This window comes from Scyliorhinus canicula, chromosome 3 (assembly GCF_902713615.1).
Source record: "Scyliorhinus canicula chromosome 3, sScyCan1.1, whole genome shotgun sequence".
Taxonomy (NCBI): Eukaryota; Metazoa; Chordata; class Chondrichthyes; order Carcharhiniformes; family Scyliorhinidae; genus Scyliorhinus; species Scyliorhinus canicula.
This window is the reverse complement of record NC_052148.1, coordinates 172,552,695-172,567,562: the sequence shown is the minus strand read 5'-3', so window position 1 is coordinate 172,567,562 and position 14,868 is coordinate 172,552,695. Positions and strand designations below refer to the sequence as shown.

General features: G+C 45.1%; 1 protein-coding gene across 1 annotated transcript in view; it reads left to right on the top strand.

Annotated features, from left to right (window-relative positions):
• The first annotated feature begins 5,069 nt into the window (after positions 1-5,069).
• The window catches only part of arhgap24 (Rho GTPase activating protein 24), a 1,044,996-nt gene continuing 1,035,197 nt past the window's right edge, over positions 5,070-14,868 (top strand). Inside the window, exon 1 of the mRNA XM_038791764.1 lies at positions 5,070-5,247. Within this exon, the coding sequence (XP_038647692.1) occupies positions 5,163-5,247 (85 nt within the window). The 5' untranslated portion in view covers positions 5,070-5,162. The remainder of the gene's footprint in view (positions 5,248-14,868) is intronic.

Below are 14,868 nucleotides of genomic sequence, written 5' to 3'. Positions count from 1 at the left end.
ACCAGGCAGGAATGTTCCCTTCCAGTCAGGGAACACTGCAGCAGTCAAGAGCATTCAGCCTCTGATCTTCGGGTAAGTCTTCTCCAAGGCGGCCTTCTGGACGCGCGGCATCACAGAATAGCCGAGCAGAAACTTATACCCAAGTTCCGCACACATGAGTGCGGCCTCAACCGGGACCTTGCATTCATGTCACATTACATTCATCCCCCACCATCTGGCCCGGGCTTGCAAAATCCTACCAACTGTCCTGGCTTGTGACAATTGACGCCTCTTTAACCTGTGATTATCCCTCTCTCCAGTTTCTCCGTCTGGACCTGTAAAGACTTGATTACCTGCAAAGACTTGCATTCAAGGTATCGTCTTGCATCATTGACTTTGTCTATATATATGTTTCTGGAACCCAGCTCTTCATTCACCTGAGGAAGGAGCTGTGCTCCGAAAGCTAGTGATTCGAAACAAACCTGTTGGACTTTAACCTGGTGTTGTTAAAATTTGGGGTCACCCTATTAGGATAGGGGAGGAGAATTTATTTCTCTTACAGGGCTGTGTGACTTTGGAACTCTCTGCCTCACAAGGTCGTGGAAGCAGCATCATTGAATATTTTTAAGGCAAGGGTAGATAGATTCTTATGAACATAAGAACATACAAAATAGGAACAGAGGTTGGCCAGAAAAAGATGTCGCTGACCTTGTCCTCTGCACGGTACCTTTTAACAAGCTACTGAATGTCAATCTGCAACTTTTGTTTCAACTTCGACAACATCTTCAGCCTCACAATTCATCAATAGCTGGAGCTGTGCATTCATTGCTGCCTCAGCCTTTCCATTATCTCAAGATTCAATCAGTTTCGCTCTCTTGTTTTAGTACTAATTTCAGTTGACTTTTCAATTTAGTTTAGCAATTAATTTTTCAAAATGTTTGGGATTTTGCTTACAGGTACCGGCTGCCACCAGTTGTGCCTTTTGGTCCCCAGTATTCGAAATAATCACACTTTTAGACTCAAAATGGTGGACCTTCGATCAGTGTGTTTCTCACAGGGCTCCAAGTGGGCTGGTGGACTGCTACATTGTTCTCGGCACCTGACTGTAGTGCAGCCATAAAAGGTGGCATCCCAGATGTACATTCTCATCACAATTAGTTCCTATTTCTTTACAAGTAACATAATTATATAACACCAATGTTTAAAAATAGATTAACTAGATGGTTCAAGGAAAGCCGGGGAAAGGAATCTAGAAACAAAAGGAATACCCCTCTTAGGGGTTATAATTACCTCTCATGTGAAGGATAAACATGAACATGCACTGCTTAGGCCAAACAATAATGGTTTGTATGTAATTTACCTGTAAAATATTAAAAATAAGCCATAGCATGGAATGTAAATCGGTAATTGACAATGAATAATGATTTTCTTTCTCTAATCAAAACTGAAGTTCTGCTGCATGTTATGAAAGTATGTCTGTATATTGGTGCAGAGCTTGTGAATAGTCAGGTCAGGTATATTTTGGTAAACCGCCTTCTCCTTGACAATATTTTTTAATTGTGCGCGTTGTACAGTATCTTCTTTTTTCTTCTCCCATTGGGCGATTTATATATTTAATCTACTTTAGTTCCTGCTGCTGCTTTGTCGCTGTTTTGATTTTTGTCCTGCATATTTGTCGTTGATAATTGCAGTTGTTTGTAACTTTTTGTTTAAATTACAGTGAGGAATGATAATGCCAAGGATTGAAATGCAGTTAATTTCTTTCCTAAGCAGCAAGTTTTCTGATTTTATGCTTAAGGGTAGATCATTTCAAATACAAAGATCACAATTTTGCAACCATTCATTTTAATGGGTAGAAAGTCACAGGCTGAATGTGCCTGATTTCCCAAGATATGCTCCCTTTGACTATTGTTCCACGCTTGGAGAATATTTGTCTCCGAACTGAGCTACTGATCAAATATCACGAAGATCACCTACTTCCACCACCATCACACTGCCTTGACTTCACTCATACCTCAGCCTATCTGTTGTGGAGACCCTCATCCTGCCTTTGTTACCTCCTGACTTGACAATTCTAATGTTCTCCTGGTCAGCTTCCACATTACACTTAAACTGAAGCTCATCCAAAACTCTGCTGCTTGTATCCTAATTCATACCAAGTTCTCTTCACTCATCACCCCTGTGCTTACTGATCTGCAGTGGCTTCAGGGTGTGCAATACCTTAATTTTAAAATTCTCCTGCATGTTTTCAAATCCTTCCATGCCTTCTCCTCCGCCTATTTTGTAACCTTACTCCAGGCCAAAAACGTTCTGAGATATCTGTGCCCTTCCAATTGGGGCCTCTTGAGAATCTCTGATTGAATTGCCCCACCGTTGGTGGCTCCATCTTGAGGGCCTATGCTCCGGAATTCCTTTCCTTGGCCTGCATCTCTTTGCAGGATGATATCATCAACTCAGAGGTCCTGGTGCATGCTAATTCCATCAGCATTCACTCATTGCTCAGCTAACAATATCTGTGCTGGCTCAAACACATTGTCAGATGGATGGTAGCTGTTTAGCCAAAGACCTTCTGTTCAGTGAACTGGCCAATGGGTCACGACCTCCTGAGCGTCAATACCACCACGACAAGGTCACCTGCAAGTGAGATATGAAGATTACGGATATTAAAACTGACAACTGGGAGGTGGCAGCCATGACCTCTGGAGGTGAACTGTTTGGGGAACAATAATCAATATCAAAAAGTTTAGCTGGATGAAACAAGGACCCAGAGAAAACAGAGGCCAGTGAATCAGCCCACTGCCTTCCTCTGAAGCAAATGTGGCCAAAGCTGCTATGCCAGAGTGGCCTCCTGAATCAAACCAGGGGATGCTTAACACAGAGTTGACCACCAAGGCACAAACCACCTTTGTATGAAATGGAAGGCTGTCAAAGAATCCTTTCCTAAATCTCGCCACCTCTTTATCTCTCCCTCCGAAACTGATTTCTTTGACCATGATTCTGGTCATCTGCCAAAGCATTCCTGTGAAGTGCCTTGGGACATTTACCATTTTAAAAGAGCTATATGAATAAATGGTGGCTGTTTTTGTTGTCAAGTTTCAACAGCTTCAATGCCACAGGACCCTTTCAGGGTTTGGGGCCTTATTTGGGAGAGTGAGGGATGCAGTTGGAGGGTGGAGATTGGAGGACAGAAGGAAAATCTGAAACAAGAGGGATGATTATAGGTCCGACAAAAGAATGGATGCTGGAGATCAATGGAGATCAGAGGTATTATCAGGGAGATCAGAAGATTCCAGGGGAAGGCCAAAAGAGGTGGAGGAGGTTGGAAGGGTCAGGACAGTATCTAATCATTATACTGGGAAAGGGAGTTTGGTGACGCAGGTAAACAGGATCAAGCAGATACGTGAAAGGACATTTATCTTCTAGACATAGAACATAGAACACACAGTGCAAAAGGAGGCCATTCGGCCCATCGAGTCTGCACCGACCCACTTAAGCCCTCACTTCCACCCTATCCCCATAGCCCAATAACCCCTCCTAACCTTTTTTGGACACTAAGGGCAATTTATCATGGCCAATCCATCTAACCTGCACGTATTTGGACTGTGGGAGGAAACTGGGAGCACCCGGAGGAAACCCACGCAGACACGGGGAGAAGGTGCAGACTCTGCACAGACAGTGACCCAACGGGGAATCGAACCTGGGACCATAGCGCTGTGAAGCCACAGTGCTAACCACTGTGCTACCATTCTGCCCTAAGCTTGGCTTCCCTGCAGTTCAGAGAACTTGGAAAGCCAGGGATAAGTTGAAAATAATGGTTAAATACGAGATGCAGCCTCATTATAACATTTAAATTGTCAAGTGCTTCCTGGGAACAGGTTGGGTGACCTCCGCCATCCTGTCTCCTTTACCTGCGCGTATACCTACACCACATGCAACAGATCGAGAAGGTGTCTTGCAGACTTGCAGTCTGTGTCAGCGCCAGAAAAATGCAGACAGAGGCATAACATGGTCCTGAATAGTTCAATTAATCACTTTAATTGCTCGCTCACCTTCAGTCAGTATGAGCCCCTGGCATTCCCACCTCTCACAATATGCCATGGTGGCAGAAAAATGCCAGGCTTTCCTTGCAATGCATTTTGCCACTATTTTGTCTGCCCTCTCGGAGGGTTGGCATCTCAGAGGGGTGGTAAATCCCAGCCACTGGAATGTGTTACCCAACGATTATGGAACCTCCCAATATTTATTTCCATGAATATTATTATTGGATGGTTTGTATAAGTGGGAAAATCTCCCTATCAAAATTACATACACTTCTATATGTTTATTCACAATTATATTTGCGAATGTATAAATATACATTTATTTTAGCATCCTTGATGTTTCCCCATTCTATACATGGGGCCATTGACCCGCCAATAATGAACACAGTGCAGTTCAGCCAATCATTGCATCGCTCCACCACACGTCGCTTTTTTTCTCAGCTCAGGGACAAGTATATATTTTGCTGGCTGTTGTAAAACAATTTACAGGAAAAGCGCACGTTAGCATTTCTGAAGAACTAAACGATGTTCGCGGCTTAAAAATAAACAATTTGCAATGAATCGTCCGTTTAATTTCACTCAGAACCCGATTGCACAGTTTTGCAATCCAATCTTGCTCTTTTATTTATCGCGGATTTCTGTGAAGCTTCCCTCCAAGAGAATGGGACTTAAATGAGAAAGCCGGCATTGAGGTGGAGGCTTTGCTGTCTGTGTGTGGGTGGGTGGAGACAGACTGGCATTATTGACAGAGCCTGGCACCACAAGGCAGAGGGCACTTTAACCCACTGTAAGCTGGAGTTGAGCTTGGCTCATGGTAACAACTCAGAAACTCTGTCAATCTTTCTCAATTCTGGGCTGGTGGGGACAGGGGAAGGAGTTGCAGTGGGAGTCATTATCCTGTGCAAATGTCTTTTTTGCAAATGTCCCTGATGTGGTCTGGAAAACGGATCAGTTAATTAAAACATGAAATACTTGGGTGGCGCTGGGCGATGGGCAGAGGAGCTGCTGCGGTTTAAAAGGCAGATCAGACCAAACCTCAGCATCAGCAACAGCCAGGAGACTGCATGCACTCCGGGTTGTCTCTTATTTGTAAACACATGATAAAGGTTATTATTATTTATTTTTAAGCGCGGGTTCTCAGCAATGCACACTCTCCCATCAGCGTTGAAAGAAACTCTCCTGCCGGGATTGCTGGCAACAACAGTCTCGCAAGCAACCCCCGATTTCAGTGAGTATGGGCTATTTTGAAAGTGCAAACACGGTGGGATGCATTGTTCTAAAAAATGTTGAATGTAGATTGGATTGAAAATTAACGTGTCTCATGACTCCACATTCAATGGGTATGCTTCAGTGATATGATTCAAGTGTTAAATTGACAGGTGTAAAATCATTCTAATTCCACAGAGATGACAATCTTTTCCTGAATAATGTGATGCTGCTCAGAATACTCCACTCAGTCTTCAAGTTGCTTTATAAATGTTGGTCGGTGGAGTTCTAAGGAGTTTAATATACCGTTTGTTCTGGTGGAGAGTAGGGTTGGTGGGCAAGGTGGAGTTATACTATTTGGCTTCTGCCAAGACAGTGACAGTGGCTGGCAGCAGTTCCCCCACGAACACAGGTACACTTTGGACACGCAAGGCAGGAATTGATGGGCTGGAGTGGAAGTATTCTCTCCAAAAAGAAGCCAAAAATAACCTTTTTAAACACCGCCTGCATCTTGCCCTGGAGGCGGCACGGTGGTGCAGTGGTTAGCACTGCTGCCTCACAGCCCCAGGAACCCAGGTTCATTTCCGGCCTTGGGTTACTGACTGTGGAGTTTGCACGTTCTCCCCGTGTGTGCGTGGGTTTCGTCCAGGTGCTCCGGTTTCCTCCTACAGTCCAAAGGTTGGGTGGATTGGCCATGCTAAATTGCCTCTTAGTGTCCACAAAAGATAGGCGTTATTGGGATCGTACGGGGAGTGAGTTTGGATGAGTACTCTTTCAGAGGGTCAGTGTAGACTTGATGGGCAGAATGGCCTCCTTCTGCATTGTAGGGATTATATGATTCTATGTGTGGGTAGATTGATTGGATCTGTGTGGCTGGCCATGCCACATCACAGTCAATGTGCATTAACAACAATTGGAGACCTATTCCTCTGTGTAATCTCACACTACTAAAAATAACAGGATACAATCCTGGTTTTGGTAAGGATACACTGCACTGATACAACATATTTTATTTGCGTGTCATGCTTTGCAACTGTTTAACACCAGCACAAGATATACCATTTAAAATAACAATATTTCAGAATAAACCAGTAACCTATGGAAACTAATCATAAAAATGCTTTGGACTTGGCTCAGATAGGTTTGATAACTTATACATTGTTCAATATTTATGTACTTCGTGTTAATTTTTTGATTCTTTTATCTAGATAATCTTTCAGAATGGCCAAAGAATTCACTGGTTTTACAATACTTCTGAAAGTAAAAATAAACATGAGTGAAGCATTGCAACTTCTGGTTGGACCTGTCAGCATACTGAAATAGTCTAGAACCATTAGCTATCTTGAGTTTTCGCCAGAGGAATTTAGTTTACTGTTCAAACGGGGGCATTGCGCGAAGCAGTCGATTTAGATATTGCCATTTCACTTCTGGAACATGGCCTCAAATCCTGTCCAAAATGATTGAGTAGAATTTTCTTTGATTTGCTTTCTCTAAGGATCCAAAAAATAAATGAGGACATGTTCTATGATCCTATTCTATTTGGCATGGCTATTTATCACAGGACTCCTTACTTGGTGCAATTGACTCAAGATTCCAGCTTCAGGGGTGGCTAATCTGGAAAGTAGAAAGCCACTATACATTGTCCAATATGATTCTGGTTTCTGATAAACCTCTAATCATTTCACGAGCCAATTTTTCAAGTACCCTTTCACAAAGTCACCTCGTACTTTGTCATCCTTAAACTTCTTCAATTTCGTAGTGGCCGATTTGATGGTAATTTCTTATTGTATTTCCTCAAATCCGCTATCAGAAATGCAACTTCAGTGCACGAGAGCCTGTCCATGATTTTGGCCCTGGATACAGAGAAGAAAAATAAATTGAGGACCTTTGCTGTCCCTCTGTCATTTGTTATCTGTCAGGAATTTGCAGTCATCAGTGAAATGATGGTTCTTACCACTGACCTTGAAGAAAGCTGCGTACAAAGATCCAGTGAACTCTGTGGCATGGATTTTCCCTTTCTCAATTTAAGTTTGGATCTGGAGCCAAGTAAAGGGAATCTCCAGGCATCCAGCAACAATAATGTCATCAAGCATTGTAAACAACCAATCACAATGAACTATTTTCACTGACAGAAAACCAAGAAGTAAAATGCACTGATTAACTACATTTCATGGAGAATGAAATAAATGGTTGTGACATATACATAATAATAATCTTTATTATGGGATTGTTGGATGAAAATATTCACAAGTAGACCTTAATGTGAGCAAAAGAAGCAATTTATTATTGCAGAGCTCTGAGAGAATGTCCTGGACCACTTGGTCTTGCCGGTACACTTTCTCACTGAGCTGCGGTTTAAACTGGGTTAATATACTTTTTCAAAAGCAGAATTAGTCTGCATTCTCATTTACATACAGCCAATCAATTCTCTGAGTATTGCAGTTCATTCCATATATAGTTATCAATTCTTTACTCAGTATGTTATATTCGCCCAATTAATATGTTGCGTGCGTGATTACATAAGGTCATAAGGTCATGAGTTGTCAGTCCGAGATGTGGATTTAGAGATCACCCTTCCTCTTGCAGCTGTCTTGATAGTTTAGAATAACAGCTTCCGCAGTCCGTGGAGCACTGGTCCTCACTTGACCCATTGTCTTTGGAGGACATATCTGTTAGAGTCACTCTTCGTCCAAAGTTCACTGTCTCAGCAGAAAATTTACACCAACAGGATTAATGTCGAAGCTTAAGAAACATAAACAAACTTTTAAAAAAAGTTGTGGATTTTTTTTAACCACAGCGTAAAAATCTGGCATCCCACAAAAGTTTGCCATCTCTTTAATGTTTCCTGCTACCCCAATTCAATTTTAAATTAGTATAACTCTCCTAGGCAGTTCCTCATTTCCTTTATTCCCATATGTACAATTGTCTTGACTTTTTCTGCTCCCCCTAAAATTATGCTATTGCCAATTTAACATCTTGTCCTTTTGCCTCATATTACATCTACTGTTGCCCTAATCAGTCTTCTCCCTCTGTATTTGTTGTTATTGTTCTTCCCCAGAATACAGTATTTATAAACACAATTCACCGCCCTTCCATGAATTTGTCATCCAACAGTGTTGTTCAGTTTATTTTCCTGAGCTTCCTCCCAATCTCTCAAAATCTGCCTTTCTGAGGTGCAGTGTTTCAATTATGCTCATTCCCTTTTGCACAGGAGATGGTTTTGTGAGAATGGAATCCATTAACATCTGCATACTTAAAAGTGTATTTTCCATCATGCCATAGCACCAGCATTTCATTTGTGCTAATGACAGAAAGACAATAATCATACAATGTTTTATTTCTTTGATTCTCAATCTCTCCTGGGTGTGATGAATTTCAGACTCGTTTAATTGTCATTTGGAGAGCTGGTGCCATAACAATTCTGTGATTCTGTGATACTTCAACAAAGTGGTCATCCTTCATGCAAACCTGAAAACTCAACCAGTGTTGTTCAATAGAAAGTGCTCGCCCCACAGCTCTGGTAACAGCATTTTGGTCAGATGCACTATTTTTTCTTATTTATGGGATGTGAGCATCGCTGGTTAGGCCAGAATTTATTGACCATCCCTAATTGCCCTTTAGAAGGTAGTAGCTGCAGTCCCTGAGGTGTAGGTACACCAACAGTGCTGTTAGGGAGGGTGTTCCTGGATTTTGCCCCAGCAACAGCGAAGGAACGGCGATATCTTTCCAAGTCAGGATGGTGAGTAATTTGGAGGGCAACCTCCAGAGGGTGGTATCTTCTGCTCTTGTCCTTCTAGATGGTAGTGGTTGTGAGTTTGGAAGGTGCTGTCGAAGGAACCATGGTAAGTTACTGCAGTGCATCTTGTAGGTGGCACACATGGCTGCTACTGTTTGTTGGCTAGTGCAGTTCAGTTTCTGATCAATGGTAACCCCTAGGATGTTGATTGTGGGGAATTCAGTGATGGTAATGCCATTGAATGTCAAGGGGCGATGTTAGATCCTCTCTTGTAGGAGATGGTCATTGCCGGGCACTTGAGTGGCCCAAATGTAACTTGCCACTTGTCAGTCCAAGCCTGGATATTGCCCAGGTCTTGCTGCTTTTGGACATGGACTGCTTCATTATCTGAGGAGGCGCGAATGATGCTGAACATTGTGCAGTCATCAGCGAACGTCCCTACTTCTGACCTTATGATGGAAGGGAGCTCATTGATGAAGCAGCTAAAGGTGGTTGGGCTGAGGACACTACCCTGAGGAACTCCTGCAGTGCTGACCTGGAGCTGAGATGATTGACCCCCAATCACCACAACTGTCTTCCTTTGTGCCAGGTATGACTCCAACCAGCGGAGTGTTTTCCCCCTGATTCTTAGAGTAGAAGCATCTAATATACGCTTGCATAATGCAGGTACATGGATTTCACATGCATATTTATTGAACACATAGAACACAGACCAGTACAGCACAGTAAAGGCCCTTCGGCCCACGGTGTTGTGCCGACCATTTATCCTAATCTGAGATCAACCTAACCTACACCCCTTTAATTTACTGCTGTCCATGTGCCTGTCCAAGAGTCGCTTAGATGTCCCTAATGACTCTGACTCCACCACCTCTGCTAGCAGTGCATTCCATGCAGTCACCACTCTCGGTGTAAAGAATCTATCTCTGATATCTCTCCTATACCTTTCTCCAAACACCTTAAAATTATGTCCCCTTCATGACAGCCATTTCCACACTGGGGAAAAGTCTCTGGCTATCCACTCTATCCATGCCTCTCATCACCTTGTACACCTCTATCAAGTCACCTCTCTTCCTTCTTCGCTCTAGTGAGAAAAGCCCTAGCTCCCTCAACCTTTCTTCATAAGACATGCCCTCCAGTCCAGGCAGCATCCTGGTAAATCTCCTCTGCACCCTCTCCAAAGCATCCACATCCTTCCGATAATGAGGCGACCAGAACTGGACACACTATTCCAAGTGTGGTCTACTACCAGTCAGTAGAATAGGAAGCAATACTGGAAGTAATCAAAAGAACTTCGCACACTGCTTTTTGTCATATATTTTCACCAATAAATTCAGAAAAAGATTGTAGTATACTTGCACGATCTGTGTGGATATGAGTATCAAGAACAATGCCCAAGGTAGGTGAGTAAATTTATGAATCAGGGATGCAAATACCACATCTGGATTGGCAATTCACCACATGTGGCTAATGTTTTGGACAACACTGATTTAGACAGTATCAATTAGCAGGCTACATGAACTTGGAGGATTATCACAATCAAGGATTTATCCCATCCATACCAACATTCACATACAATGACTTAGAATCCAGTCTTTTCAGCTAAGGGAACTTCATAGCATTTTCAGAAACTTTGCATGATTTGCTTGTCCCCAGCTTGAGGGTATGAAATTAATTGTGGTCTAATGGCTGAAATTATCAGTTCCATATTAGGAACCCAGAAGTGGCTGTCGTGGGACGTTGGTTGCAATTTTCCTAAAGGTGGTCAATTAAAAAGCTATCTCTGAGAGCTGCAGCCAATTAAGGATGGCAGGGAGATCAGGGAACCCACAAGCCCTATCAGAAAGCTCATGGCAATTCCTGTCCGGCAGCCCCACCAGTGTTGGTGGGGGTGTTGCCAGTGGAGCTAGGTGAACATGAGAGTTTAACATGAGCGTGGAGTCCTCTGAAGAATTACGCAAGTGTAAAAAAGATAAGTAAGGCCACAGGGGGCCCCTCTTGAACCTGCAGCTCCATGGTGGGAGAAATGTTGACCCCCCCCCCCCCCCCCCCCCCCCCCCCCCCCGGCTTACTGGAAGGAGGCTGCCTCCAGGCACTCGTGTAGCCAGCCATCACTGAGTGGACCTGTCCTAATGACGTCACATGTTTGCCCTGAGTGGGCACAAAATAGTTTGCTACCGGAGATGTCTGGTGAGTAGCTGGTGCTGGTCAGACCCTGTCTTTGGCACGATCACTCAGAGGAGATTTTTGTTCTTACTCCAAACACATCTCTGTGGCATGGGGAGCACTTAGTCCATCACTTCCTATTTTGGATAAATCAAATAACCAATTAAACTAAATCATGGGGTGGGGTTCTCTGTTAGCAAACGCCAACATTGGGTAGTGCGATTGGGCGGAGAAAAGCTTCCGACGCCAAAATCGCGGCAGGTGCTAGTTTGAAATCGGGATTTTCGTTCACCTCGGAAACGGCGCCAATACATTTTGCCCCACAGGCACTTTAAACACCGTTTACATTTCATTAGTGGGCCCATTCATGATTCTCCGCTTCCAATGGGCCGAGTTCCCGAAGGCGCGGTTCACTTACGCTGAGAGAGAGAGGGCGTATGGACAGTGTCCAACATCACCATACTTGGCCAGCCCAGTCTATATACAGGCAAACCAACTGTGCCGTCAAAAATTGTCGTTTTCCTCATAAAAATAAATGTGAATTCTGGCCATAAAGGAAGCAATGTAAGTTATGGTGCAAGGCAATAGAATTCTTGTGGAATTTTGTGGCCTTAGCAGCACGGCACTGCCGTTCACAGTGTGAAGGACATGGGTTCAATTCCGGCATTTGGTGACTGTATGGAGTTTACATCTTTTCCTTGGGTCTGCGTGGATTTCTTTCGGGAGCTTCAGTTTACTCCCACAGTCCAAAGATGTGGGGCGCGATTCTCCGCCCCCCACGCCGGTTGGGAGAATAGTGGGAGGGCCTCCCGACATTTTTCATGCCCTCCCGCTATTCTCCCCCCCCCCACACCCGACCCACGCCACGAATCGCCGCTTGCCGTTTTTTACGGCGAGCGGCGATTCTCCGAGGCCGATGGGCCGAGCGGCCGGGCCTTCACGCCCGTTTCTACACGGCAGCAAACACACCTGCTCGCTGCCATCGTGAAACGGGTGTCAGATGCCCGTTTGGGGCATCTGGGGGCCCGATTGGCACAGCAGTACCACGGCCGTCCCAAGGGGGGTATAGGCCCGTGATCGGTGCCCGCCGATTGCGGGCCATGCATCCGTAACGGACGCACTCTTTTCCCTCCGCCGTCCCGCAAGATCAAGCCGCCACGTCTTGCGGGGCGGCGGAGGGAAAAGACGCCAACTTTGCATGCGCGGGTTGGTGTTGTCCAACCTCGCATGCGCGGCCGCCGTCATCGGCCGCGTCAGCCGGCGTGACGCTTGACGTACGGCCTTGACGCCCGTGCAGTTTATATGGATTGGCCATGCTAAATTGCCCCTTGGTGTCCAGGGACATGCAGGTTAGGTGGGGTTACGACGATTAGGTGGGGGTATGCTCTTTCAGAGGGTCGGTACAGAATCCATGGGTCAAATGGACTCCTTCTGTACTGTAGGGATTCTATGGTTTTATGAAGTACAGATCTAAAACACATAAGTATGAAATTACCAAGCATTAAATGACACTTAAGATTAGAATGGACTATTTTTCTCTCACAGATCTATGGACACGTGGAAATGATACTGAACCAAGAATTATGTTGAGTAAACCCTTTAAAAAAACATCTGTGGAAGATTGAAATAAAATCAAACACTGTGTGAAATGTGATAATGTGGAAGCAACTTGAGACATGAATTATGCTGCAAAAGAGAGCTGGTGGGAGGTGTCTAGTGCAGGATGTAAGATCAATGAGTTTTCTTCGGAGATTTGCTTTACCTATCTTTGTGAGGTAGGGAGAAAATGTTCAAAACATTTTCTCAGCAGGTAAATGGGGTGGGTAATTCCACAATAGATTTCAATTTTATGTAGAAATAAGCAGTGGATGCAGAATGTTGAATACAAGCAACTTGGCAGTTTAAATGTCAAGGAATGTAAAGTCTTTCACCTGCTATGAATATGGGCCTACCTATTGAGTGGTTTATCCTTTCGATATTTTTTGTTACTTTGATGTTCCTTGTTTTGATATCAAACAAATTGCATGTCAGGCTCATGGAAGAGTCTAAGATTACAAAATGATATTTTACAAATGGAACTTCATTTGAAGTTTCATGTTTAATCCTGTAACATGTCCTACAGTTAAACACGCTCTGTTAGTGCGGCAGTTATCTTTTCATGCATTCTAACATCAAAGCTAACTTGCCCCTGCCAAATGTTCATCTGTTTGTTCTCAAAGTTTACTGGATTTATGGAACTAACACAACTGTAACATAAACTAAATGCAAAGGATTGCTTTAATTTACCAGCGGTGTGATAATACCAGCAAAATAAATCAACAATTTTCCAGCTTATTTTCAGTATTTAGTGAGCCTGCATTCCTTAAATGATGCAATTAATTCAAAGAAATGCACCATAAAATGGAATGGATTGATAATAGTGTCTGGAAGGATGTCTGCTGGCTGTAAAGCATTTCAAAGTCTGACAGTAGTTATTTTTACCAGTGGCAGATTTAACAGCAGCATCTTCGAGTTACATTCGGAGTCTTAATTAAGTCTGCCAATCAGTGAAGGAAAGCCAAAATGAGCATACAAAAAGATAAAAGGACAACAGAATGTCATATTATAGATAACAGCTGGAGGAATCAAATAATGATTTTCAACTATAGATAGTGTGCGAAAGATGAATACATGTTTTATGTTATGTTATGTTAGATGTTAGGGTACCAGACTGGACCCCAACATCCAAAGATGTGCAGGTTAGGTGGACTAGCCATACTAAACTGACTCTCAGGGCGAGAATACGGAGAATCGTAAAGGCTGCCATGGGACAGGCCGTGACCCACGGCAGCCTTTCCGCCCACTTCCGGGGCTGATTCTCCCCCCCCCGGGCGGGGCTAGGAGCGCGGCCCCGTGCATCACGGCGGCGGGCCTTGACGACGGTCGTCAAGGCCGCACGTCGAGCATCACGCCAGCTGACACGGCCGACGTCATAGGCCGCGCATGCGCAGGTTGGACAACGCCAACCCGCGCATGCGCAGTTGGCGTCTTTTCCCTCAGCCGCCCCGCAAGACGTGGCGGCTTGATCTTGCGGGGCGGTGGAGGGAAAAGAGTGCGCCTGTTACGAACGCACGGCCCGCGATCGGTGGGCACCGATCCCGGGCCTAAGCCCCCCTTGGCACAGCCGTGGTACTGCCGTGCCATTCGGGCCCCCAGATGCCCCAAATAGGCATCTGGCACCCGTTTCACAACGGCAGCGAGCAGGTGTGTTTGCTGCCATGTTGAAACGGGTGTGAAGGCCCGGCCGCTTGGCCCATCGGCCTCGGAGAATCGCCGCTCACCGTAAAAAACGGCAAGCGGCGATTTGTGGCGTGGGTCGGGCATGGGGGGGGGAGAATAGCGGGAGGGCATGAAAAATATCGGGAGGCCCTCCCGCTATTCTCCCACCCGGCTTGGGGGAGGAGAATCGCACCCTCAGTGTCCAAAAAAGGTAAGTGTTGGGCACGATTCTCCCAAAGGGAGACAAAGTGCCGACGCCGGAGTGAAAACTGGAGTGTTTCACCCCGGCGTCGGAGGCCGCTCCTCGCCCCCTTTCTCCCACCCCCAGGGGGCTAGGAGCGGTGCCGCGTCAATTACGCGCACCGGGCCTTGACGCCCGTGTCAAAGCAGCGCCGCGTAAATGACGCGGCTGGCGGCGCCTAAATGACGTCACCCGCGCAAGCGAGGTTGGCCGGCGGCAACCTGCGCATGCGCGGTTGCCGTCCT